We start from the raw sequence: 25,129 nt of genomic DNA, 5'->3' as shown, positions 1-25,129 counted from the left end.
TGAAGGAGTAGGGTCAGAGGGTTCAACCCGGGCCTTTATCAGGAGGAGGCTGGGATGCTCTCTCAGGATGGGCCTGTGAACCTCTAATCATGGAAATTAAATCAGCAGCCATGGACATAATTTGTGTCTCCGGAGTCGGCTGAGGTAAGGATTTAGAAGTAATATGCTTTGTTTTGCTGGCTGCCTTAGCCCTAGTGTAGGCCTTAATAGACATGGCCATAGGAGGCCTGGCAGCTCCACGTGCAGGAGTGACCTTGTCTACAGCAATGGTCTCGGCATTTCCTCGGTTTCGTATCCGGAGGAAAGTCTATAACTGGCGCCGGAGTAATGTCTGGCATCGGCGTCGCCGGTAATGTGGTGTCTTCGGTTCGGAGCGGTGGAGAGGCCGTCTCAGAGGGAACCGGAGCACTCGCGCTAGGTTTTGGCGTGGAGTCGGTGGTAGACGCGGGCCGAGGATGTTGGTCCCAGTCTCTTCGCTTTTTGGGAGTTTGCGATGTCGGAAGATCCGACGGCATGGTGTAAGCAAATTTATCGCCGAAAAAATCTTCAGCGAACTCCGCCCGGCGCCTGAGAGTGCGCTTGTTGAAGCGAGCACAGGCTACACAGGCCGAGACGTCGTGGTCTGGGCCCAGGCAAGGGAGGCAGTAAGAGTGGAAATCCTTATGAGGTATTTGTTTACCACAAAAAAGATAATTGTTAACTTTTTCAGTAATTTCTGACATCGGCTGAGGCAAGAAAAGGTCCCCAACGGGGTACTTAGCTTTTTTGATGACTTCGGTATCGTAGAATACAGGAGCTGAACGACCGGCACTTGCAAACTGCTTCTGCTTCGGGGACCACGCGGCAAGAAAGACTGAAGAAAATGGCGTCGGCTGATGCTTATGTACTCCAGCCGCTCTGACGTCGGAGAGAAAAGCGACATCAGCCGACGTCGGACCCAGACTTTGGAATCCGGCCGACCGAGGGCTGCCTGAGGCAGGACAACCCACATGTTATGACTGCAGTTGCATTCTTGAAGGACATCTGTTTTCCTCTAGGTAATGAGGAAGATTGAGTGCTATAGTAATTAGTAGCTTATTTAGTGCTTACAAGTTCTGAAGAAGTGCTGAGCATGAACAAGCAAATTTAAGTGCTAAAACTAAGAATCTATATCTGCACTAGATGAGTTACAGGACAGAAAAGTGCAAATGCAGGCTTTCAAATCAGAAATCTGCTTTACTATATAACATGCAATTTCAAATCAGAAATCTGCTTTACTATACAACATGCAGTTTTGTATCATTAAATGTTTCATACATCTATTAAGAACCTAAACAACTTTACTTACAGCTATTTTCCTTTTAGTGTTCTTCTAAACATTAATGACAGTGGGGGTATATACTTTACAGTCCACCCACAGGTTTAACAAAGTCAACAAACGTTCAAACTTTCCCAGCCAGTCTTTCTTGAAAAGCCATATTTTACAAATGCAACTGGTGCTTTAATAATCTTATATTTTTTCATTCATTTCAGTGTTGCTGATCTTCCTGCTCATCTCCATCCCCCAACACCATACTCTGGTTCAATTCCAAGGTACTCCAGAGTCTTCTAAGTCAAGTTCTGAGACTTTTCCTATCTCTCAAGCATTTCCTTTGGAACAATGGAAAAGGGTTTACAGGCAATCAATTTTATTGTTAGAAGATTGAGAAGCAGCGTCCTCTTCCTTTGATGGGCTCACGTTTTTGGATACATTTTTATATTTTCTCCTTAGCCTTTTTTGCATCAAAAAAAGTCTAAGATAAAACTTTGATCCCCCATTAAAAATATATTGAAGACAATTGGATACAGCACTTTTTCACATGCCTCGTGAAATGTCTCGATTGCTGGGAAATATTTGCTTCTCTTCTGTAATAATTGCTTTCCACAAACACTCGATTGTTTCCACTTAATACTCTTCTGACACATTTTTGTCAAGATCAGCTTTATGCTGATATGATTGCATCTTTACTAATACAGGTCTTGGCTAGCTTCTAATGGCCAGGTTTGGAGCATACACTGGATCTGTCCTTTCAATTAACAAAGCCTGCTGTGGAATTCTAGCCCAGTTGCTTACTTGAGCTTTCATAAAATCAGTACAGTCTGTTCCTTCCAGTTTCTCTGCTGCAGCAGAAAATTTCAGGCCTTTTCTGTGTGCTCTCTCTTCTAAATATACCATTTTTTGAAAACACTTTTCTTGAAGTCTCATACTCTGCCAACCTTTTCTTCACTGCAACCTCTGATTTTGTTTCCCCACGTTTTATCAGTTCATATGAATAGCTAGTTAAAGCTGCTTCTATTTTATCCAGCCTTTGGTTATTGGCATTGACATACTCCTTCAGTGTTTCATTTATTTAAATCACCTTTGAGCACATTGTATTTATTTTTTCCACTAAACAATGAAAGCCATCACTTGTGCCAATGCTGAAGCCTTAACTGCTTTTTGCTGGAGTGCTGGAGAATTCTTCCCAGTCAGTGTTTTCTCTTTGCCTTTTCTAGTTGATTTTCTTTCAGGTTCTCTATTTCTTCTTTGCTGGCATCCATGCAGGGTACTTACTAGCCACTATATGATTATTACTCAAACTGGCAGAATTACCATCTCTCATTTCTCAGTTTCTTTTTTCACACTGGGAAAGTCGAAATTAAGCTGTTGGTCAATATGCAACCATCCTGGAAGTCCAGTGGAAAAAAAAATATATGGAAAGTACAGTTGTGTACACTTACCATAAATGTAGATGTTAAGTGTATTCACTGTTGCAGTCATCACATTTGGGTTATCCCTGCCTGGGTAGCCCTCGGCCGGCCCAAATACCATAGACTTAGTATTTCCACGTCAGTTGCTGTCACTTGAGGACTGATGCCAGGTCGTCAGTGGTATAAAGTAAGACAGCCAATGCAATTACATCAGTTTTTCTTGCCTTAACCTGTCAAGAGCCCCAGAAGTAGGAGGCCAGGTTCTGGTGGAAGAACCCCATCAGTTGGAAATAAATACCAATATGTTCTTTGTAAGGAAAGGAGAACAACAAGGAAGAATGGCAACAAAAGGAGAAAGAGAAAAAAGAGGGATGGAGAGAGGGAAAAGTACAGTTTTGTACCTACCATAAATGTAGATGTTTGAGTGTTCACTCTGCTGCAGTCATTACACTTGGGTTATCCTGCCATCAGGCGGTCCCGCAGTCGGCCAGAGTTCCAAAGTCTTGGTCCAGCGTCAGTTGCTGTCGCTTCTTCCCTGGCGTCAGTGCACCAGGGGTATATAATATGCATCCAACGCCATTTTCTTCAGTTTTTCTTGCCCCAGATGTCAGGTGCCCCCAAGTGGGTAGGCAATACATATTGTTAATCAAAAATATTCATAAACAATAAAAACAATACCTTCAGTTACCAGCAAATACACCCCAAAGGTTGTATAGGATAGAAAGGTATAGATCAGTCCAGCTAGTTCAGAGGGGGTGGAGGGAGGGTAACCTGGACTGCAGCAGTGTGAACACTCTAACATCTACATTTATGGCAGGTACAAAACTGTACTATGTTCATCGTGTTACACTGCTGCAGTCATCACACTTGGGTTGAATCCCAAAGCTAAGGTTGGGTGGCTGGTCTATAAAGAGTTAGGATTGGCTAAGAGGCCCTGCAGAACTGCATTGACAAATCCTGCTCTGGATTTAGAGAAAAGAGGCAGGTGGTAATGCTTAGTGAAGGTGTGCACTGAACTCCAAGTTGCAGCCTCCAAAATTTCTTTGGCAGGTACTCCTCTAAGAAAGGCTGTTGCCCTGGTGGAATGAGGCCTAATGTTATTAGGGACTGGTTTTCCATGCTGTGTGTAGCAGTACCGAATAGTGTCCTAACATTTGGATATAGTCTGCTTTGAGACAGGCTTGCCTTGTGATCCTAAAGCATATGCTACAAACAGTTGATTGGTTTTCCTGAAAGCTTTTATTTTGTCCAAGTAGAAGCATAGTTGCCTGTGTATGTCCAGAGTATGCAGAAGTTTCTCCCTCTTATTTTGGGGGTATGGATAAAAAGTAGGCAAATGGATGGTTTGGTTAAGAGCCACACTAGATACCACCTTTGGTATGAAGGTAGGGTTTGTCCTTAAAGATACCCTGACCTGAAGAAAAATTATAAAAGGTTCCACTGCCATTAATGCATGTAGCTCTGAGACTCTTCATGCTGAAGTTACTGCCAGGAGCAGAGCTGTTTTCCATGATAAAAATTTTAGATCGGCTGTATTGGCTGGCTCAAAAGGTGGCAGGGTCAGTTTTTCCAAAACAAAATTGAGGTCCCAAGTTGGTGTTGGTGCTCTCCGGGGCGGTCTTGAGTTTTTAGCCACTCTGAGGTACTGCTTTAGCAAGGGATGAGAGAATAAAGGAGGATCCGTGTTATAATGTGCAGAAATGGCAGAGGCGTGGATCTTAATTGATGAAAAGGATAGGCCTCTGTCCAGCATCTCAGTTAAGTATTGTAAAATCTGAGGAATGTTTGGAACAAGAGGGTCAAGGCTGTGAGCCTGGTTCCAGGCGCAGAATCTCTTCCATTTTTCTGAATAAGCTTTCCTGGTGCTAGGCCTCCTGGCCTCCAAAATGACATCCATAACAGCTTTAGAGAGAGGTGTTGTCTGTCTGGCTAAAGTATCTGCCATGCAGCCAGGTTTAGGGTTTTGAGCTGACCGTGCAGGATCGGATTGTTTTGTTGAGTCAGAAGGTGTGGAATGTGGGGCAAAATCCATGGTGGGCCCTGAGACAAGTTCCTTAAGATAGGGTACCAGTGCTGGTGTGGCCAGTCTGGAGCAATCAGGATCACATGTGGTTTTTCTTGTCTGGCTTTTAGGAGTACCTTTGAAAGGAGAGGCAGTGGTGGGAAGGCATAAACTTTTATGTTTTTCCAGCTGAACAGAAGAGCATCCACTTTCCATGCTTGTTTGTGATAAGTCTTTGTGCAGAATTTTTGTAGTTGGAAACACAGAGGGGAGGCAAAAAGATCTATGTCTGGGCATCCCCATTTTTGTGTTATCATGCTGAAGCTTTGTGGATTCATTTTCCATTAGTGAGGGTCCATGATATTTCTGCTTAAGTCGTCTGCCAGAGTATTTTTCTTTCCTGGCAGGAATTGTGCTTGCAGGTGAACTTGGTACGTTAGAGCTGTATTCCACAAGGTCACGGCTTGCCTGCATAGGGGATAAGAATGTGTTCCCCCTTGTTTATGTACCACATTACTGTGGTGTTGTCTGTCTTTAGTAATAGTTGTCCTGGATGTAGAAGGTCCTTGAAAGCTGTTAGGGCATTTTCAACAGCCAACATCTCTTTTTGATCGATGTGAAGATGCATCTGGTCTGTGGTCCACTTGCCCTGAATGCATTTGCCTGCCATGTGTGCTCCCCAGGCGTAATCCGAAGCATCTGTTGTTAGAGTTTCCCTGGCTGTGGGTTGGGTAAAAGGCTGACCCTTGTTTAGGTGACATGCCTGTGCCCACCATCGAAACTCCCGTTGTAGGCAGGGAATCATTGGAATTACTGCTTCTAGACTGTGAGAATGTTGAGTCCAAACACTTTTTAGGTACCAGTGTAATTTCCCCATATGCAGTCTGGCATATGGTATTAGTAGTATGCAGGATGCCATGAATCCCAGGGCCTGCAGAATTTTTCTTGCAGGGAGATGGGACGTTTTTGCCAGTAGTTGAAAATATTGAATTAGTTGCACTTGTCTGGCGTGAGGTAAGCCATCTGGGCTGTTGTATTTAAGCTGGCACCCAGGAATGTAATCTGTTGTGAAGGCACTAGTTTTGACTTCTTTTCGTTTAGTGTGTACCCTAGAGAAATTAGCAACTTTTTTACAAATGCCAGATGCTGTAGAAGAATGTCCTTTGTCTCTGCTTGAATGAGGCAGTCGTCCAGGTATGGATATATTTGAATTCCTTTTTGTCTGCAAAATGCAATTACTGCTGCCAGGCATTTTGTGAAGACCCTGGGCGCAGTAGATAAGCCAAAGGGCAGTGCAGAGAATTGGTAGTGCATTGTACCAACTTTGAATCTGAGGTATCTTCTGCAATTTTGCCTGATAGGGACATGCAGGTATGCCTCTTTGAGGTCCAGGGTAACCAGCCAAGCCTTCTTGCCCAGCATGGGTAGAAGCTGCTGTAATGTCAACATTTTGAATTTCGGAATCTCCAGGTAAGTATTCAGAATTGAAAGGTCCAGTATAGGCCTCCAGGCTTTGTCCTTTCTGGGGACCAGGAAGAGTCTTGAGTAAAATCCTTGTCCTTGTTCCTGTTGTGGTACTTTTTGTATAGCTCTCATGTCCATGAGGGCTGAAATTTGTTTTTGTGCCTCTGCCCATTGATTTTGTGGCAGGTCTGGCATTCCTTTTACCTTTGGTAAAGTATGAAAGTGGAATCTGTAACCTTGAGACACAATATTCAGGACCCATTTGTCTTGGGTGATTGATTGCCAGTTTTGGGGAAAAAAGTGCTAGTTTTCCCCCTAAGGGGGCTTCCAAAAGGGACGTGCTTGGTGTACGCAAAGGAAAGTCATTGTGACTGTTTCCTGTAAGGTTGAGACTTCTCACCTCCTTTTGGGGTTGAGGTGCCCCACTGTCGTTGTCTGTTTGAGCTTTGGGGCTGGGATCTGCCTCTCTGTGGCCTGTCTGATACTGGAAAGGACCAATTTTTTGTTGGCCAATTTCTGCTGAACCGAGGTGGCTGTACCTGTAAGAAATCCTTGACTGCTTGCATAGATTTAGCTTTATCCCCCATTTTCCTTAACACCAAACAAGGTATCATGCTGTAAAGGAGCATCCAATAACTTTGCCTTAACATGATCAGGTAAACTCTGTTCTTTTAACCAAGCATGTCTTCGAATAACAGAACCTGTAACTGCGGCTCTACAAGAGGCCTCTAAAGAATCAAAACCACATTGCAGAGTATGCTTTCCCACCTGCTCAACTGCATGCAATAAATCCTGCATTTCTTTACAATCAAGAGCTTCTGAGCTAGCAAGCATTTTCTGTTTTAACTGAGCCATTAAATATTGTTGGTACTTAAGCATGTGAAACTGGCAATTTAAAGCTCTTACTGCTAAAGTTGCAGACGTGTATACTTTCTTCCCCCATCTATCCAAAGCTCTGGAATCTCTGCCAGAGGATACCGGATTTGTTGCAATGGAAGCCTTAACCCCTTTTGGTCCCTGGGAAATAGTTTCTGGATCAAAAGGGTTTTTGTCAAGAAACCTGTGAGAGTCAGGGACTCTATAATACCTATCTGTCTTGGCTGGAGCAGGGGGCAAAGAGTCAGGAGATAAGCTGGATTCAGAGAACACATCATCCATAATGTCTAGCACAGGCGGAATAGCCAGGGGCCTGTGCTGAGGCAATAAGAGGAAATCCCCGAGCCTTTTCTTGGATTCTGAGTAATCCTGACTTTCCCAATGGAAATGTTCTCTCATGGTGTGCAAAGTTTCCCCAAAAGAATAATCCTCAGGAGGAGAGGCTGAAGGGATAGATTTCTCAGCATCAGAATCCTCATAGGGGGGTAAAGAGTATCCCTGGTATGAAGAGGAATGAGAGGAAATGGAAACCTGATCAGAGGAGTCATAGTCTGTATCCTGCCTATGCCTTTTCTTAGGAGGGGGATGGGAACCCCTGCTTAGAGTAATGAGGTCTTCGGCCATTTTAAGCATCTGTTTCTTAGGCATGGAGGACTGTCCAGGAGAATGCTGTACTTGTTTCTTTGTCTTTAATAGTACCTTTGTCTTGGCTGTTGTTTTAATGGTAAGTTGTGAAGGTCTGAAAACACCCTCAGAAGCCGATGCCTGCTCAGCGGCTCCAGACCCATCTGAGGGATTAGTTTCCGTAGGCCCTATACCTCGAGTTTCCAGAGGCCTAGATGTCTCCACGTGGGAGTTGGAAGCGGCCTGTGGCTCTGAGGTAGCGGGTGTCAGGGGCTGCAAAAGTGCCTCACTGAGAACCGGCAACTGGCCTAGAAGAGGTTTCATCATCGGTTTTGGACCTCGGATGCCTGTCTTTATCCTTGTCTTTGCGTTTTTTTCGGTATTGAGGTTGTCGGCTGATCCGACAGCATGGTATAATTGAACCTTCGGCCAAAGTAGTGTAAAGCAAAATCAAAATGTCTTTTTATAGTGCGTTTGTTGAATCTAGCACAAAACCGACAACTAGTGATGTCGTGATCAGGGCCTAGGCATGGAATATAGTAAGAGTGGAAGTCCTTATGAGGTATTTGCTTCCCACAAGAAATACAATTATTAACTTTTTCTGACATCGGTCTGAGGCAAGAAAAAGGTTTCCCCAACGGGGTACTTAGCTTTACTGAATACTTCGGATCTGAAATTCGACTTAGAAAATCTCAGGAGTCGGCCGGCCGTCACTTGCGAACTGCTTCTGCTTCGGGCACCGCGTGGCAAGAAAGACTGAAGAAAATGGCGTTGGATGCATATTATATACCCCTGGTGCACTGACGTCAGGGAAGAAGCGACAGCAACCGACGCCAGACCAAGACTTTGGAACTCTGGCCGACTGCGGGACCGCCTAATGGCAGGATAACCCAAGTGTGATGACTGCAGCAGTGTAACACGATGAACATCCAGGACTGTAAAAGTGAATACACTCAAACATCTACATTTATGTAAGAGTAAACAACTGTACTATGTTCTTCGTGTTTCACTGCTGCAGTCACCACATTTGGATAGATTTCCAAAGCTGAGGAAATGGGTGGAGGCAGTCAAGGAAGCTGGGGGATGGCTATGATGCCCTGGCCAGACTGCAGAGGCAAACCCTGCCCTGGACTTGGAGAACAGAGGCAGGTGGTAATGCTTGGTAAAGGTGTGAGCAGATGTCCAGGTGGCAGCCTCCAGGATGTCCCTGGTGGGGACTCCTCTTAGGAAAGCTGCAGAGGTGGAGGCTGCTCTGGTAGACTGCATCCTGACTCCCTTGAGGGGAGGCTTGCCATGCTTTTTGTAGAATAAATGGATGCAGTGTGCTATCCATCTGGAAATGGTTTGCTTGGAGATGGCTTTGCCTTCTGCCCCTGTAGCAAAGCTAACCAGCAACTGATCAGACTTTCTGAATGATTTAGTCCTGCCCAAATAGTATCTTAGCTGTCTGTGCACATCTAGAGAGTGAAGAATCCTTTCCTCCTTGCTCTGAGGATTAGGAAAGAAGGTGGACAAATTAATAGATTGGTTGAGAGCCACACTGGACACCACCTTGAGCATGAAGGATGGGTTAGTTCTGAAGGATACCCGGTCTGCATGTAAGATGATGAAGGGTTCCCACAGCCATGAGTGCTTGCAGCTCAGAGACTCTTCTGGCTGAAGTGATGGCCAGGAGGAAGGTTGTCTTCCAGGAGAGAAATTTTAGCTCTGCAGAAAAAGCTGGTTTAAAAGGAGGCAGGGTGAGCTTTTCCAAGACAAATTTAAGGTCTCAAGCTGGTGTTGGTGCCCTTTTGGGGGGGCTCAAGTTGCCAGCCCCTCTGAGGAACTGTTTGATCAAAGGGTGTGAGAAAATGGGCTGCTCAGTGGGGAAAATGAGCAGAAACAGCAGAGGCATGAATTTTTATAGAGGAGAAAGAGACATCACTGTGTAGTAGGTCAGCTAATAATCCAGGATGAGAGGGGATGGAGGGCTGTGCCTTACTGGCCCCCTTAGCCTGGATCCAGGTGCAGAACCTTTTCCATTTATCTGCATAAGACTTTCTGGTCCTAGGGCGTCTGGCCTCATGGATAATATCCAGAACCTGTTTACCGAGGATGGCAGATTGGTTCGGGGTTAGGGAATAAGCCAAGCTACCAAATTGAGTGTCTGCAATTGGGGATGCATGAATTCCCCTTCCATTTGTGTTATGAGGTTTGGAATCTGAGGAAGATGCCATGGAGGCAGCGGGGACAGGCTGCGCAGCAAGGGGTACCAGTGCTGTCAGGGACAGTCTGGAGCTATAAGAAAGGTCCTTGGTTTTTCCTCCCTGATTTTGAGCAGTACACTGGGGAGGAGAGGTAGGGGAAAAAAGGGACAAACCGAGAGGATGACCCAGGGGGAGGACAGGGCATCCACTTTCCAAGTCATGCAGTGATGCTCCCTGGTGCAGAATTTTCTGAGCTGATGGCTGGTGTGGGAGGCAAAGAGGTCAACCTTCGGGATTCCACATTTCTGAGTTATTAGGAAGAAGGTACCTCTGTTGAGCTGCCACTTGTGTAGGTCCAAAAGGTTTCTGCTTAATTGGTCTGCCAAGGAGTTAAGAGAGCCTGGTGGGTATTGTGCTAACAGGTGTAGTTGCATGGAAGAGGCTGTGAGCCAAAGGGTCATGGCCAGCCTGCATACAGGGTAGGAGTGAGTCCCTCCCTGCTTGTCGATGCACCAACATCACAATGGTGTTGTCTGTTTTGATCAGGAGAACCCTTGGAGAGAGAAGGGGTTTAAAAGCTATCAAGGTATGCTGCACAGCCATCATATATTTTTGATTGATGTGCAGGGGGATTTGCTGTGGGCTCCATTGGCCCTGTATGCACCTGCCGTTCAGGTGTGCAATCCAAGCGTAGTCTGAAGCATCTGTGGTGAGAAGGGCAGTCCCTTGTTGTGGGAACATGCTGTTGCCCACCAAAGAAATTCCTTTCTGAGGCAAGGAATTATAGGCAGAAGAGTTTCTAGGTCTTGAGAGTGTTGACACCAAAGGCTCTTTGGGTACCATTGAAGTTTCCTCATATGCTGCCTGGCATACAGCATGAGGAGTTTGCAGGATTTTCCTTGCAGAAAGCTGGAGCCTGCTGGCTAGTTGAGAGAAGTAGGTTGACAGGAAATTTTGTTTCTCTGGTGTAAGGTATGCCATCTGGGATGCTGTGTCCAGACTTGCTCCCAGGAAGATTATCCTTTGGGTGACCACCTGTTTTGATTTCTTTTCGTTGATTGTGTACCCTAGGGAGGTTAATAAGCTCTTTACAAAGGTCAGGTGTTTGAGCAGATTTTCCTGGCTGTCTGCTTGAATAAGGTAGTCATCTAAGTAGGGATAAATTTGAATATTTCTTTGTCTGCAAAAGACAATGGCCAGAGCCAGGCATTTTGTGAAAACTCTGGGAGCAGTAGATAAGCCAAAGGGAAGCGCAGAGAACTGAAAGTGTTGAGATCCTACCCTGACGCAGAGATATTTTCTGCACGATTCCCTGATAGGAATGTGGAGGTTGGCCTCTTTTAGATCCAGGGTGGCTAGCCAAGTGTCCTTGGAGGGTGAGCATTTTAAATTTTGGGATCACCAGGAAGGTGCTTAGAATGGATAGATTGAGGATGGGGCACCAGGTGACCTCTTTTCTAGGCACCAGAAAAAGTCTGGAGTAGAAGCCTTGGCCTTTCTGTTCTGCAGGAACGTGCTTTATTGTTCTCAGAGAGACCAGGGAATGATTTGTTTTTGAGCCTATGCCCACTGATCTGGTGGTAGATCTGGGAACCCTTTTGGGGTTGGAAGGGTGTGGAAGGAGAATTTGTATCCCTGTGACACAATGTTCAGAACCCATTGGTCCTTGGTAATGGTGGACCAGGTGCTTGAGTGAAAGGAGAGTTTTCCACCTAGGGGTAAGTGAAGGTGGGCAGAGGGGAGGTTGGGAGGAGGTGAGTTATTGTGAGTTCTTACCATAAGGGGGTGGCTTAGAACTCCCTGATTTTGAAGTGGAGGTAGTCTACTTTTTAGATCTCTGAATTCTCTGGGGCTGCTGTCTGGGGGGTCTGTTTCCACGGGCCCTTGGCTGGGCCTATTTACTCGTAGCAGGAAAGGACCAGTGCTTGCAGGGAAAATGCCTGCTGAACCTGGGGGTGGGGGGTGGGGGGTGGACCTGTAAGAAATCTTTAACTGTTTGCATAGATTTTCCTTTTTCTTCCATCTTTTTTAGACCTCTTCTGCCTTAGTGCCAAATAAGTTATCTTTGTGCAAGTGTGCATCCAACAATTTAGATTTGACATTGGTCTGGCAGGGGTTGTTCCTTGAGCCATGCATGTCTTTTAATACCATCCAGTGACTGCTGCCCTGCAAGAAGCTTCTAGTGCATCAAAACCACAGTGCAAAGTGTGTTTAGTTACTTGATTTGCAGAATGCATTAAGTCTTGTAAATCTTTAGATTCTGCCCAAGCAGGAAAGAAGGACATTTTTTGTTTAAGGAGCTTCAAAGTATGTTGCTGATATTTAAGCATATGGAACTGACAATTTAGTGCCCTGATAGCAAGAGTAGCTGAGGTGTATACCTTTTTACCCCCATCTGTCCAATGCTTGGGAATCCCCCTTGGCCCTTGAGAAATGACCTCCGGGTCAGCTGTTGGATTTTTAAAAAAATATTTGCGAGAGTCAGGGACTCTGCAGTACCAGTCTGGTTTTCTGGGAGAAGGAGGAAGGGCGTCAGGAGTCAAGTTGGATTCCAGGAAAATATCATCCACCACATCCAGGAAAGGGGGGATGGCCAAGGGTCTGTGATGCGGAAGATCTAGGAATTCCCTGAGTCTCTTTTTAGACTCAGGGTAGTCCTGATTCTCCCATTGGAAATGCTCCCTTAAAGTATGCAAGGTTTCCCTAAAGGAAAAATCCTCTGGTGAAAGGCTGAAGGAATGGATTCCTCTGCATCAGAATACTCATAAGTGGAGAGGGGCTGCATGTCTTCATAGTCAGATGCACAAGATTCATCTGACTCTTGTTCAGACAAAACTACAGGGGACAGATCTGTTTCTTTTTGAGGCGGTAGCTTGGCTTCCCCTGATCAGCATGATAAGGTCTTCTGCCATTTTAAGCATATGAGACTGAGGCAAGGTAGCAGGCACCTGAGAGTGGGTAGTCTGTTTCTTGGGTGTGGTTCGAACCCTGGGCCTAAGGAACTCAATTGTTTTTGAAAGAAAGGTAGTCGCGAAAGAAGACGTCGGTTTGTGTCGAGATTCGGTGGTGTGAAGGACTTCTTCAGAACCCGGTGCCTGCTCACCGGCTCCAGACCCATCAAAGGTAGAGAAGACCACAGGATCCTTAGACGAAGAAGAGTTTTGCGGCATACCCTCCGAAAGGGTCTCGGTAGCAGCCTGTGAATCAACTGAAGCGGGCATCATGGGCTGCTAAAGTGCCTCACTGAGTACCGGAGTACTGACGACTAGCTTAACGGAAGCGTCCTCGGAAGGTTTTGACCAGTGCGGTCTGTCTCTGTCTTTATATGTTTTTTGGGACGATCTGCTGTCGGATGGCTTACCGAAGCCATAACGGAATTAGAGGACTGTAAATGAAAATATCTGGCTACAATAAGGGACCAATGACAGATAGTTCTGGTGTTAAAGCACAGAAGTGACAATGGGGGACATTGTGATCTGGGCCTAGACAAGTGACGCAGTACGAGTGGAAGTCTCGGTGTGGTATTTGCTTTCCACAGGCGAGACAATTAACTTTTTCTGACATCAGTTAGTGCAAGAAAAATGGATCCCCAATGGGGTACTTAGCTTTAGAAGATTTCAACTTCAATTCGGAAACGAAACTCCGGTAGCAGCCGACTAGCATTCGTGCGAAATGCTTCTGCTTCGGGCTCCACAGCAAAAAAGACTGATGTAATGGCATCGGCTGCCTTTCTTTATACCACTGACTACCTGACGTCAGTCCTCAAGCGACAGCAACCGACACAAAAATACTAAGTTTCTGGTATTCGGGCTGGCCAAGGGCTATCCTGGCAGGGATAACCCAAATGTTATGACAGCAACAGTGAAACACGAAGAATTTCTGGAAAAAAAATTTTGCAAAGGGTGGGTATATCTCTGCTGTGTGAAAACTTGCCTCTCGCACGGATATTTTGCTCACTCTGCTGGAGGACTAACTAAATGCATGAGAATAAATCCAACTGTCTGTCTCTGAAGGGTTCATTTCAGGTGTGGATGCAACAGAAACAGGTTGTGAGATCACAGATAGACAAGGCAACATTTCAACCTCAGGAGGAAAGGTGGGGGAGGGGTAACTATGACCTCTCTCTTACTTGTTGTTTTTTTTTTCATTAAGATTTTTTAGGTTTTTATATTTTTTCTGCCTCTCTTCACTTATTAGAAGATGCTTTCCTTTGAACACTAGTAGATGGCTCTTCCCTCCCAAATGGTGGGAAAATTCTTTGCAGCAATAAAAATGGATTTATTTTAATCAAGAATCGCCTTCAAATCTTGGGACCATTGAAGGCGCTTCTTTTAGAAATGCCACACAGTGTTCAGAGGAAGAGACAGCGGTCTTGTGGTTCTCTCCCAAACAAAATAGGTACTGTATTTAACCTTTAAGCATAAATCTGACCCAGCATACTTGTTAGCAAGTTTTCCTGGAGAAGTCATGACCTCAAAAAACAACCCCTACAGGGCTAAATTCAAAATAATCTCATTACCCACAATCTTATTTTAGCAGTTAAAATTGAAAAATAAAAGTTAATGCACTGGTTGCTTATTCTTCTCTGGAAGTCGCCTGGAATGGACCACAGAAGACAGACTGATGAACAATTACTTTCTGTGGCAAAAAAATATAAAATAAAATAAAACTGAAAATGACATGAGCTATCACTTTTAACCTTGTATCATCAGAAGTTCTGAGTTATAGTCAATGTTCATTTCCACTCTTGTGACACTTATAAAACTCTGGAAATCAGACCACATCACAGCATTACTCTATGACAAAATTCCATGAATAAGGAGCTGTCATGGGGCAGTCAAGGGAGTCTTGTGCTGCCTATACAAAAAAGTGAGAGACCTACACATGCTGCTAACAGTATGATACTACTTACAGAAATTCTGTCCTGGAAGACGACACTATGTAGATAAAATAAAATTATGATCTGATATCTTTCCCCAAAGAGGGTGGAGATTTTGCTTACCATGGAGCCATACAATTAGGATGCATTAGGTACCAAAATAAGACTGTCACCCCTGTAAGGGGCAAAAATAATACAAGTAGTGGAGGTAAATTTAATAGCTACCCACAGTGTAATAGGTTATGTATTTTTTTTTGGCTGTATGAAAGGCAGCACTACCATGACCACCTTATACAGAACAAAAAAATAAGACAGGTGCTAAGAATAGTTGTGTGCCAGGGTATAGGTACTACTATCAAGGATTTCACACATGGATGCTTGGGAGGGTTAAACATGATTCATGAAATGGGCGAGAGTAAGAGAAAGAAGAGGCTGTAAAATAACAGTGAAAGAATGTTGAAAATGCACCAAAAAGTTAGATCCTGCACTCAAACACTTTTAGATGAACTGATAATATTGGTATGTTCTGAAAGAGCCTATTATTTACACTAAATTCAAAGTTCAACAGGTCTAAATTCTAGTGACTTCACTTACTAATGTAATCAAGAAAACTATGACTCATTACTCAGTGTTTTTAATCAATTCTAAATTGAGGTTATTGCTATAAAAAAACAATGCAAGTATGTTTGCATCCACTACTGACATTCAAACCCATTACAATAGAGTTAAAAGAATAAACTCTGTCCATAAAATCAAGGATTTATTTATTTTTTTAATGTTTGTTAACCAGATAAATAGACTTGTCCAAAGACCCTTTTTAGCCATGACTTGGGCCAAGTTAGCAAAAACAAGATACATCAAAGAGAGAACAATAAATTATGAAATATATTGAAGAAACAGGAATAATGCAAAAAGAAGACATTTACAAAATACTTTTAACTACATAAGGAAAGTTTCAACCTAAAATATTATATTTAGTGCAAAAGACATATACTAATAAAAGTCATAATGCATAGTGATACAATCAGGAGAATGTTTACAAGGAAGAGCGGTGTCACAAAAAAAAAGCTTACCTCATCATATGCACTCTCAATCTCATTTAATAAGCTTTTGGATCGTAAAGCCTTTATGTCATTTTGTTTAAAATTAACACCTTGGTGATCTAGAGACTTCAGGTATGCTTTTTCATACTGCTCTCGCCAGATCTTATTAAATCCTTGCTGTGCTTCTCTCCACTCTTCTTCTTTAGCTTTCAACCTAGGATGCAAGTTACAAGAACAAATGCTGAGCTTCTCAAGTTTCAAAAACACCTCTCATCAAAGACCTGACTAATTCAAATAGAAAGGACAAATCACACAGTGAAGTGGAGATCTCAAGGAGGTGTTGCCGTCAAGGGAGGCAAGGCCTGATCATGTCACACATGGCAATCTTACACTCTAATACAATCCAAACCCTTGGATAATAGAGTATACAATCACCTCCTGCAGGAGCCCATGAACAGCTAATCTGGGGGGAGATTTATGGCCCACACTGGACAGGTTAAATCCTGGGTCAAATGCATAAATAAATACCCACACATTGAAGGGGGTGAATTAGGGTTCAAGGGTTGCAGAAGTATACTACAACACAGCTAATTGTCCAGTCAGATAAAAGATGTGCTGATAATAGTTGATTCACTGTCCAAACTTCCTCCAAGAACACTGATAAGAAAGCTAAATCTAATTTCCATTGTGACGTCCCTCCCTCTGGGCCAGTAATCAAAAGACTCAATCCTCACCACTGACACTGGTGGGGGAACATTCACTTAGAATACAAATGGATACACACAGTATTTTCAGATGCAGCTCTCTGCACGAAGCACAATTACCCTTAAGAACGCACTCCAGACCTAGGGCTGGGTTTTCCTCTCCGGGCCTCAAGTAAGACTTCACCTTTCTCTCTGCAAAAACCAGTGGTCTGTATCCCTGTTCCAAGTAGCTGACACACAGAGATTTTATTTTTCCACACATGGGAAAGGCTGGCACAGATTTACCTGCTATACTACCTCTATCCAGACTACAAGGTAGATTTGCTACTTTATGGCTTTTACCAGGGTACCCAATTACTCTTAGTAAAATTAATACGTATGCAAATTATGATGTTTGGCCAAGTGGCAAGACTTTCAGGAGCATGAATCCATGGTGTCAAGAAATAAATGCAATTACTCTCTAGGGTTAAAATATTTCCTAAAAACAACAAAAAAACCCCAGCCACAATGAAAGGTTTAGATATATTTAATAATAAATAATAAGTTCAGGGAAGCTCCTTCCCTGAAACAGCCGCATCACCAGTCCCAGCTTCAAGTATGGGGTCTGTCTGAGTCTCCCCCAGGCTTTCAGACTCGCATGCCTGTCTCTGAGCCTGTCTGTGTGAAACTGCAAGCACCCAAGGTACTGCATTACCAAAATCATTCCCTATTAAGATATCTGCAGGGATATCCTCAAACACACCTACTTGCTTGCTTCCTTTTCCACCTTCCCAGTCACGGTGAACACTGACCAAAGGTATTTGGAATGGGATCCCTCCTAAAGCTCTGACTGGAGAGGACTGCCTAAGCAAGTACTGCTATTCTTTAACCACTGCAGGCTTCATAACGGTTATGTCGGAGACTCTCTCTCTCTTAGCAGTGGCCTGTTTTCCACTCACTATGATAGGATACAAACTCTGGTGATAGTCTGGTACCTCTGCTGTATCCAGGACTTACCACTGGCATGTTGTTATTACCACTTACTGCCTCCAACACTTCTTGTTCCCCACCTTGCTTCGTGGACATCTGTATGCCACAAGGCCCCTCTGGTTATATTAAAAACATTCAAACCTTGATCCTGGATGTGTACCTGAACACGTGGCTTCTCCTGTTACTGGTGGACTCTGTTGGGGGTGGTTTAGGCTATCCACCATGGGTTCCCGTATATTCTGGGTATTCCTTTCTTGTTTAGTGGTGCCCTGTTTGCCAAGTAGAGAGCCCCTTTTCTCCCCAGATCGTCTGCAGGGTTACACTCCTGGTCTGCCAAGAAGATTTTCATGTCCTCAGGCAAAGTGCTAAGGGATTGTTCTGTCACCAAAAGGTCCACCAGTCTTTCAAAAGTGGTGACCTGATACCCACTCATCCACCTATGAAAATAAGTGCTTAACTCAGCACTATATAATTACATACACTTTCATCTGCCTCATGTCTATGCTCACAAAACTTTTTTCTGTAAACTTCAGATGTTAACTTAAAACATTCCAGTAAGCACTGTTTAACCTTGTCATGATTTAATCATTCAATAACAGACAATTTAGAAACAGCAGTTACAGCTTTACCATGGAGTAAGGGGATCAGAAACCATACCCAGAGCCCTTGGTCAACATCATATTGTCTACCTATTCTTTCAAACACAGGAATAAAACTAATAAAATTATCACCTTCTTTATACTGTGGAAGAAATTTACTGACCTTCATTGCTTCTGCGATTTGGTTATTCTCTTCCCTTTTACCTCCATGTTCCTGCTGAAGACTCAGCATGTTCCACTCATGTTGACACGGCTTCTCATTTTCTTCCGCCTCCAAAAGCTGCAGTCTCATATTTTCTTCAGCCTCCAAATGCCACAGTTGCTCATTTTCTTTGGCTTCCAAATGCTTCAGTCACATATTTTCTTCAGCCTCCAAAAGCTACAGTTTCTTATTTTCTTTGGCCTCCAAATGCCGCAGTCTCTCTGCAGATTCTAATTCGAAATGCTTGGCCTCCAAATCAAGTCCTTAACTACAGATGGGTTTATAAATCCCCTGAGGAAAAGATGAACTGTCCTGTTTCTGACACCTGCACATCCCCATCATCAGACTGGCTGTCTTCTTGGTTGCTGTTCTGTGCTGCAGCTGTGACTAAGTTTGAAACAATTTCCTCTTTAGTCAGGTTAGCATGCAACAGCTCTTTGGATCTGCACACCTTAGCCAACTGGTTCACTGTCAACTTGTCATAATCCTCTACAGACATCTTTGCCTGCTTTTCCTGACTAAACTTAACAATATTAAATAAAACTGTTGTGAAAAACGAAACTTTAGGTTTACCTTGCGAGTGCTTATAGTACGCTCACCTTTAGTGACAACTGCTTACAGGCTACAGAAGTTCAATTAATATTCATACCACTGCTCACCAATAAGTCACATCCCTCCTCTGAGCCAGTAATCAAGGAGCCTCAATCCCCACCACTGACACCAGTGGGGAACATTCACTTAGAACAAAAACACATATACACAGTATTTTCAGACGCAGCTCTCTGCACCAAGCACAACTTCCCTTAACAGCACACAGGGAGCACACTCCAGACCTGGGACTGGGTTCTCCTCTCCAGGCGCCAAATAAGACTTCACCTTTCTCTCTGCAGAAACCAGTGCTCTGTGTCCCTGTTCCAAGTAGCTGACACACACGCACTCAGATTTGATTTTCACACACATGGGAAAGGATGACACAGATTTTCTGACTATACCACCTCTACACAGACTATACTGTAGATTCACTGCCACGAGCCAGCTACTTTAAGGCTCTTGCCAGGGTACCCAAATACTCTTAGTAAAATTAATACTTATACAAATGGTAATGTTTGGCCAAATGGCAAGACTTTCAGGAGCATGAAGCCACAGTATCTCTGAATAAATGCAATTCTCTCAAGGATTAAAATATTTTCTAAAAGATCAGCCACAATGAAAGATTTAGACACATTTAATAATACATAAAACAGAAAACATTAAAAAAATAAATATCTATTTACAATAAACATCAGAGTTTCAATTCACAGGAAATATAAAAACACCACAAATGGAAAGATTCATATAGATGCAGAAAACAATATTTAACTAGTCGCACTATATTTTTCTAACTGACTGAGGAATATTACTGTTTCCTACTTGCTAGAGCAAGGCAAGACAAAGTGGATGAGTGTCTTTGTTGTCAGTTCCAATAACAGTGCTGAGTGCCACTATTACATCTCTCACTAATATCTAAAACAATTTCAATACAGGCTACAGAACAACATCACATTTGGTCACCTGATTCTGTGGTTCCTACACTACCCTCCGACTAGAAGCTGAACCAGGATCTACCACAGATGTGTCACAATACACACCTAGGATTTTGCTGATGCTTCTTCCAGCATCTGGAGAGACAAACAATTCAACCCCTTTCATCCTTCCTGGAGAGACTAACCAGCCATTCTCTGGCACCCCAGGGTAGCAATTAGTTCACATTGCATCTCTGGCTGCATTCAGGCCAGTGAGACAAAATCTTTATGGTCTAAACCAAGTCATTTAATTTCTGGCTATTTTTCATAAGGTAATCTGAGCTGAGCTTAACCCCTTCCCCTTCTAGCATCCTCTGTTAACGTATATAAATTTCCTCAGTTACACTAGTACAGTCAGATATAAATGTATATTTCTCGTTTGTCCAGCAGGACCCACTGTTGATACATTTTTAACAAATGCAACTTTAGAAGTACATTTTTAACACAAGTATATGTGCAAATCAGTTTGATATGCAAATGACATAAAATTCTTTACAAAACTCCAGCTAGCTATGCTGACATGTGTTACACATGCACTGCTCTACTCTCTCTTTGGCACAGCTAAAATGACAGGAAACATGTCAACCAGTAAGGCATTTGAGCTTAATAAACAAGAGCTGCTTAAAAAATCACGCACACAAACTATTCAAAAATGTTACACAAAAGCAAGCTATGACTGCATCTCAAGTCACTTTAGAGTTAGAATGTAACAACCACTGTCAAATGGAACAAATGTCAGTTACCTAAGACTACACAAGCTACGTTGTGCATTCAGTATGAACACGCATATATTTCTGCAACACATTTTATGCTGGCATTCTGAAATTGCCACTATTAGCCCCAAGTGCAAAATGTTCAAATCTAAAAATAACTATTTCCACAACCTAAGAAAAAAAAACATGAAACTGCCAACACAAAAAAATGACTGGCCATCCAGATAGTACAGTGTACACTTACCATAAATGTAGATGTTCGAGTGTATTCACTGTTGCAGTCATCACACTTGGGTATCCTGTCAGGGGTAGCCCTCCGTCGGCCCGAATACCAGAAGCTTAGTATTTCTGGGTCAGTTGCTGTTGCTCCAGGACTGACGTCAGGTCGTCAGTTGTATAAAATCAGGCAGCCGACGCCATTACATCAGTTTTTCTTGCCCCCAAATAGGGAGCTAGGTTATGGTGGAAGACCACCACCTGTAGAAAGTAAATACTAAAAATTCCCTGTGGGAGAGGAAGTGAGAGAGAGAGAGAGAGACAAGGGAGATGGAGGGTGAGAACAGTGCAATACACTCGAACATCTACATTTATGGTAAGTGAACACAACTGTACTATGTTCTACGTGTATCACTGCTACAGTCATCACACTTGGGTTGATTCCCAAAGCTGAAGAAAAGGGTGGAGGCCGTCAAGAAGACTGGGGGCTGGCTAGGATGCCCTGCAAGACTGCGGTGGCAAAGCCTGCCCTGGCTTTTGGAGAAGATAGGCAGGTGGTAATGCTTGGTACAGGCATGAACAGAAGTCCATGCTGCAGCCACCAGGATGTCTCTGGTGGGGACCCCTCTGAGAAAAGCTGCAGATGTGGAGGTTGCCTTGATGGAATGCATCCTGATCCCCTCTGGGGGCGGTTTCACGTCCTGTTTGTAGCAGAAATGGGTGCAGTGTGCTATCCATTCGGAGATTGATTGTTTGGATATGGCCTTGCCCTCTGCGCCCCTGCTGCGAAGCTGACTAGCAATTGGTCAGTTTTTTCTAAAAGATTTAGTCCTATCCAGATAGAATCTGAGCTGTCTGTGCACATCTAGAGAGTGCAGAATCCTTTCCCCCTTGTTTTCTGGGTGAGGGAAAAAGGTGGGCAAATGAAGGAATTGGTTGAGAGCCACACTGGACCCCACTTTAGGCATGAAGGATGGGTTAGTCCTGAGAGAGACCCTTTCAGCATGGAAAATGATGAAGGGCTCTACAGCCATGAGTGTTTGTAGCTCTGAAACTCTTCTAGCTGAAATGATGGCCAGAAGCAAGGCTGTTTTTCAAAAGGGAAATTTTAACTCTGCTGAAGCTGCAGCCTCAAAAAGGGGTAGGGTGAGCTTTTCCAACACAAAGTTAAGGTCCCAAGCTGGGGAAGGAGCTCTTCTGGGTGGCCTTAAGTTGTTAGGCCTTCTTAGGAACTGCTTGATGAGAGGGTGTGAGAAGAGAGGTGGCTCTGAGCTGTAATGAGCAGAGATGGCAGAGGCATGAATTTTAATAAAAGAGAAGGACAGACCCCTGTGTAGTAGGTCTGCTAGATAATACAGGATGAGAGGAAGGGAGGGCTGTGCTGTTTCAGCTACCTTAGCCTGGATCCAGGTGCAAAAGCTTTTCCACTTGTCGGCATAGGATTTTCTAGTGCTGGGGTGTCTGGCCTCACGTATAACATCCAGGACTTGTTTGCTTAGGGTGGCAGCTTGAGGAGAGGACAGGGAATAAGCAAGGCTGCCAGGTTCAGGGTCTAAAATTGGGAATGCATGAATACTCCATTCTACTCGATCAGGAGTGCTGGGATCTGAGGGAGGTACCATGGTGGGAGGGGTGACAGGCTGCGTAGCAGTGGGTACCAGTGCTGGAGTGTCCAGTCTGGGGCAATCAAGATTGCCCTTGGTTTTTCCTCCTTTATTTTGAGCAGTACCCTTAAAATGAGTGGTAGAGGGGAAAAGTACAGTTTTGTACCTACCATAAATGTAGATGTCCGAACAGGAATGCATCTGCAGTCCTTACAAATGGGTTGTCCTGTCGTCAGGCAGCCCTTCGGTCGGCCGGATTCCAAAGTCTGGGTCTGGCCTCGGCTGGTGTCGCACTTCACTCGACGTCATAGCTGCAGTTCTTCGGGTATAAAGGCATCAGCCGACGCCATTTTCCTCAGTGTTTCTTGCCCCAGATGCCAGTTGCCCTCTTGGATAGCTAAAGTTTGGATAAATGCCAATGTTTCCAAATAGTAGAAGGCAAACACAAAAAATAAGCATGTATGTACATATATACAAACAAATACACCATAAGAGATCCCCCAGCTAGCTATTAGATGGGCAAATACCCTAGGAATACCACAGAGGGGGAAGGAGGGTGGGTAATCCTGACTGCAGATGCATTCCTGTTCGGACATCTACATTTATGGTAGGTACAAAACTGTACTATGTCCTTCAAGGATGCATCTGCAGTCCTTACAAATGGGTGAATACCATAGCCAAACTAGGGAGGAGGAAGAAGAAATTATGGTGTAGTTAGGATCCCTTGCAAAACAGCAGTGGCAAACCCTGCTCGGGATCTAGAGTATAAAGGTAAGTTATAATGCTTGGCAAATGTATGCACGGAGGTCCAAGTAGCAGCCTCTATAATGTCCTTGGTAGCCCCTCCTCGTAAGAAAGCTGTGGTAGTGGCTGTAGCCCTTGTAGAATGAGGCCTTATGTTCTGTGGAGTTTGCTTTCCATGGTAGGAGTAACAGAATCTGATGCAATTTCCTATCCACTTGGAGATTGTCTGTTTTGAAATTGCTTTTCCTTCCCTTCCTGTTGCATATGCTACCAGAAGCTGGTCAGTTTTTCTATTGCCCTTGGTTCTGTCCAGGTAGTAGCGCAACTGTCTATGTACATCCAAAGTATGCAGCAGTCTTTCCCCCCTGTTCTGTGGATTGGGGAAGAAGGTAGGTAGGTGGATAGCCTGGTTTAAAGACACTCTCGATACCACCTTAGGCATAAATGTAGGATTTGTTCTCATGGACACTCTATCTTGATGGAAGATTAGGAAGGGTTGTACTGCCATTAAAGCCTGTAGCTCAGAAACCCTTCTTGCTGAGGTAATTGCCAGCAGAAAAGCAGTTTTCCAGGATATATGTTGAAGATCTGCTGTTGCTGCTGGTTCGAAAGAGGGGAGTGTCAATTTTTCTAGCACAAAGTTCAAGTCCCATGCTGGTAATGGTGGTTTCCTAGGAGGTTTTACATTTTTAATTCCTCTCAGAAACTGCCTGAGTAGAGGATGCGACAAGACAGGGGATCAAGCTGTATTCTGCAGAAATAGCTGATGCATGTATCTTGATGGAGGAATAGGACAGGCCTGTATGGAAAAGCTCTGCCAAATACTCCAGGATGTTGGCAATGTCTACCTTTGACACATCTTTTCCCCTTTCAGTACTCCAAATGAGAAACCTTTTCCATTTTCCTGCATAGTTCCTTCTTGTTGAGGGTCTGCGGGCCTCAAGGATAATGTCTTTAACCCTTTGGGATAAATCTGGGTTAGTTGCTCTTATGTAATGTTCCAGGCAGTCAGCTGCAGAGTTTTCAGGTTTGGATGCAGGGTGTTGTAGCCGCTCTGAGTTAACAGCAAAAGAGTCAGGGGTAGTGTCCACATTTTCCCCCGAGACATGCTCCTCAGTAATGGGTACCAATGTTGTCTTGGCCAGTCTGGAGCTATCAGAATGATCCTTGGACGTTCCTCTTTGATTTTCAATAGCACCTTGTGCATCAAAGGAAGAGGTGGGAATGCATATGCTGTCAGGCCTTTCCAACTGAAGGATAGAGAGTCCACCTTCCAAGCAAGTGGGTGGTACATCCTTGTGCAGAATTTCTTGAGCTGGTGATTGAGTGGGGATGCGAATAGGCCTATTTGTGGCAGTCCCCATTTCCGTGTGATGACCTTGAAGATGTCCGGGTGTAGCATCCATTCGTGAGCATCCGAGGTAGTTCTGCTTAATATGTCTGCTAGGATGTTTTCTTTTCCCGGTAGAAAAATTGCTTGTAACTGAATGTTGTAGCTCAGAGCCATATTCCATAGGTCCAGTGCCATCCGGCATAGAGGGTATGAATGAGTGCCTCCCTGTTTGTTGATGTACCACATGACTGTGGTGTTGTCTGTCCTTATCATCAACTGCCCTTCTTGGAGGAATGGTCTGAAATTCTGGATTGCTAGTTTTACTGCCAGCATTTCCTTTTGATTTATGTGCAGGTGCAGCTGATCTGGAGTCCATAAGCCTTGTATGCACTTGTCCAGCATGTGGGCCCCAACCGAGGTCTGAGGCGTCCGTTGTGATGGTTTGGCTTGGTTGAATGCTGTGGAAGGGCAAACCTGGGTTTGACTGGCATGCCTGAGCCCACCATAGGAACTCTTGTTTCAGGCATGGGATTAGTGGTATTTCGGTTTCTAGGCTGTGCCTGTGTTGAGACCATAAATTCTTCAGGTACCACTGTAGCTTTCTCATATGCAGTCTGGCATGAGGGACCAGGATTATGCAGGATGCCATGAAGCCCAAGGCCTGCAGTACTTTCCTTGCTGTTAGTTTGTTCTGCTTTGT

General features: G+C 44.1%; 1 protein-coding gene across 2 annotated transcripts in view; it reads right to left on the bottom strand.

Annotated features, from left to right (window-relative positions):
- The window catches only part of SIN3B (SIN3 transcription regulator family member B), a 1,843,877-nt gene that overhangs the window by 731,517 nt on the left and 1,087,231 nt on the right, over nucleotides 1-25,129 (bottom strand). For both annotated transcript variants that reach the window (XM_044090740.1, XM_044090739.1), the window contains one exon: nucleotides 15,814-15,997. In XM_044090740.1, coding sequence (XP_043946675.1) covers nucleotides 15,814-15,997 — 184 coding nt within the window. The remainder of the gene's footprint in view (nucleotides 1-15,813; nucleotides 15,998-25,129) is intronic.

This window comes from Protopterus annectens, chromosome 13.part0 (assembly GCF_019279795.1).
Source record: "Protopterus annectens isolate FY-2018-M chromosome 13.part0, PAN1.0, whole genome shotgun sequence".
NCBI lineage: Eukaryota > Metazoa > Chordata > Ceratodontiformes > Protopteridae > Protopterus > Protopterus annectens.
This window is presented reverse-complemented; position numbering and strand designations above follow the sequence as displayed.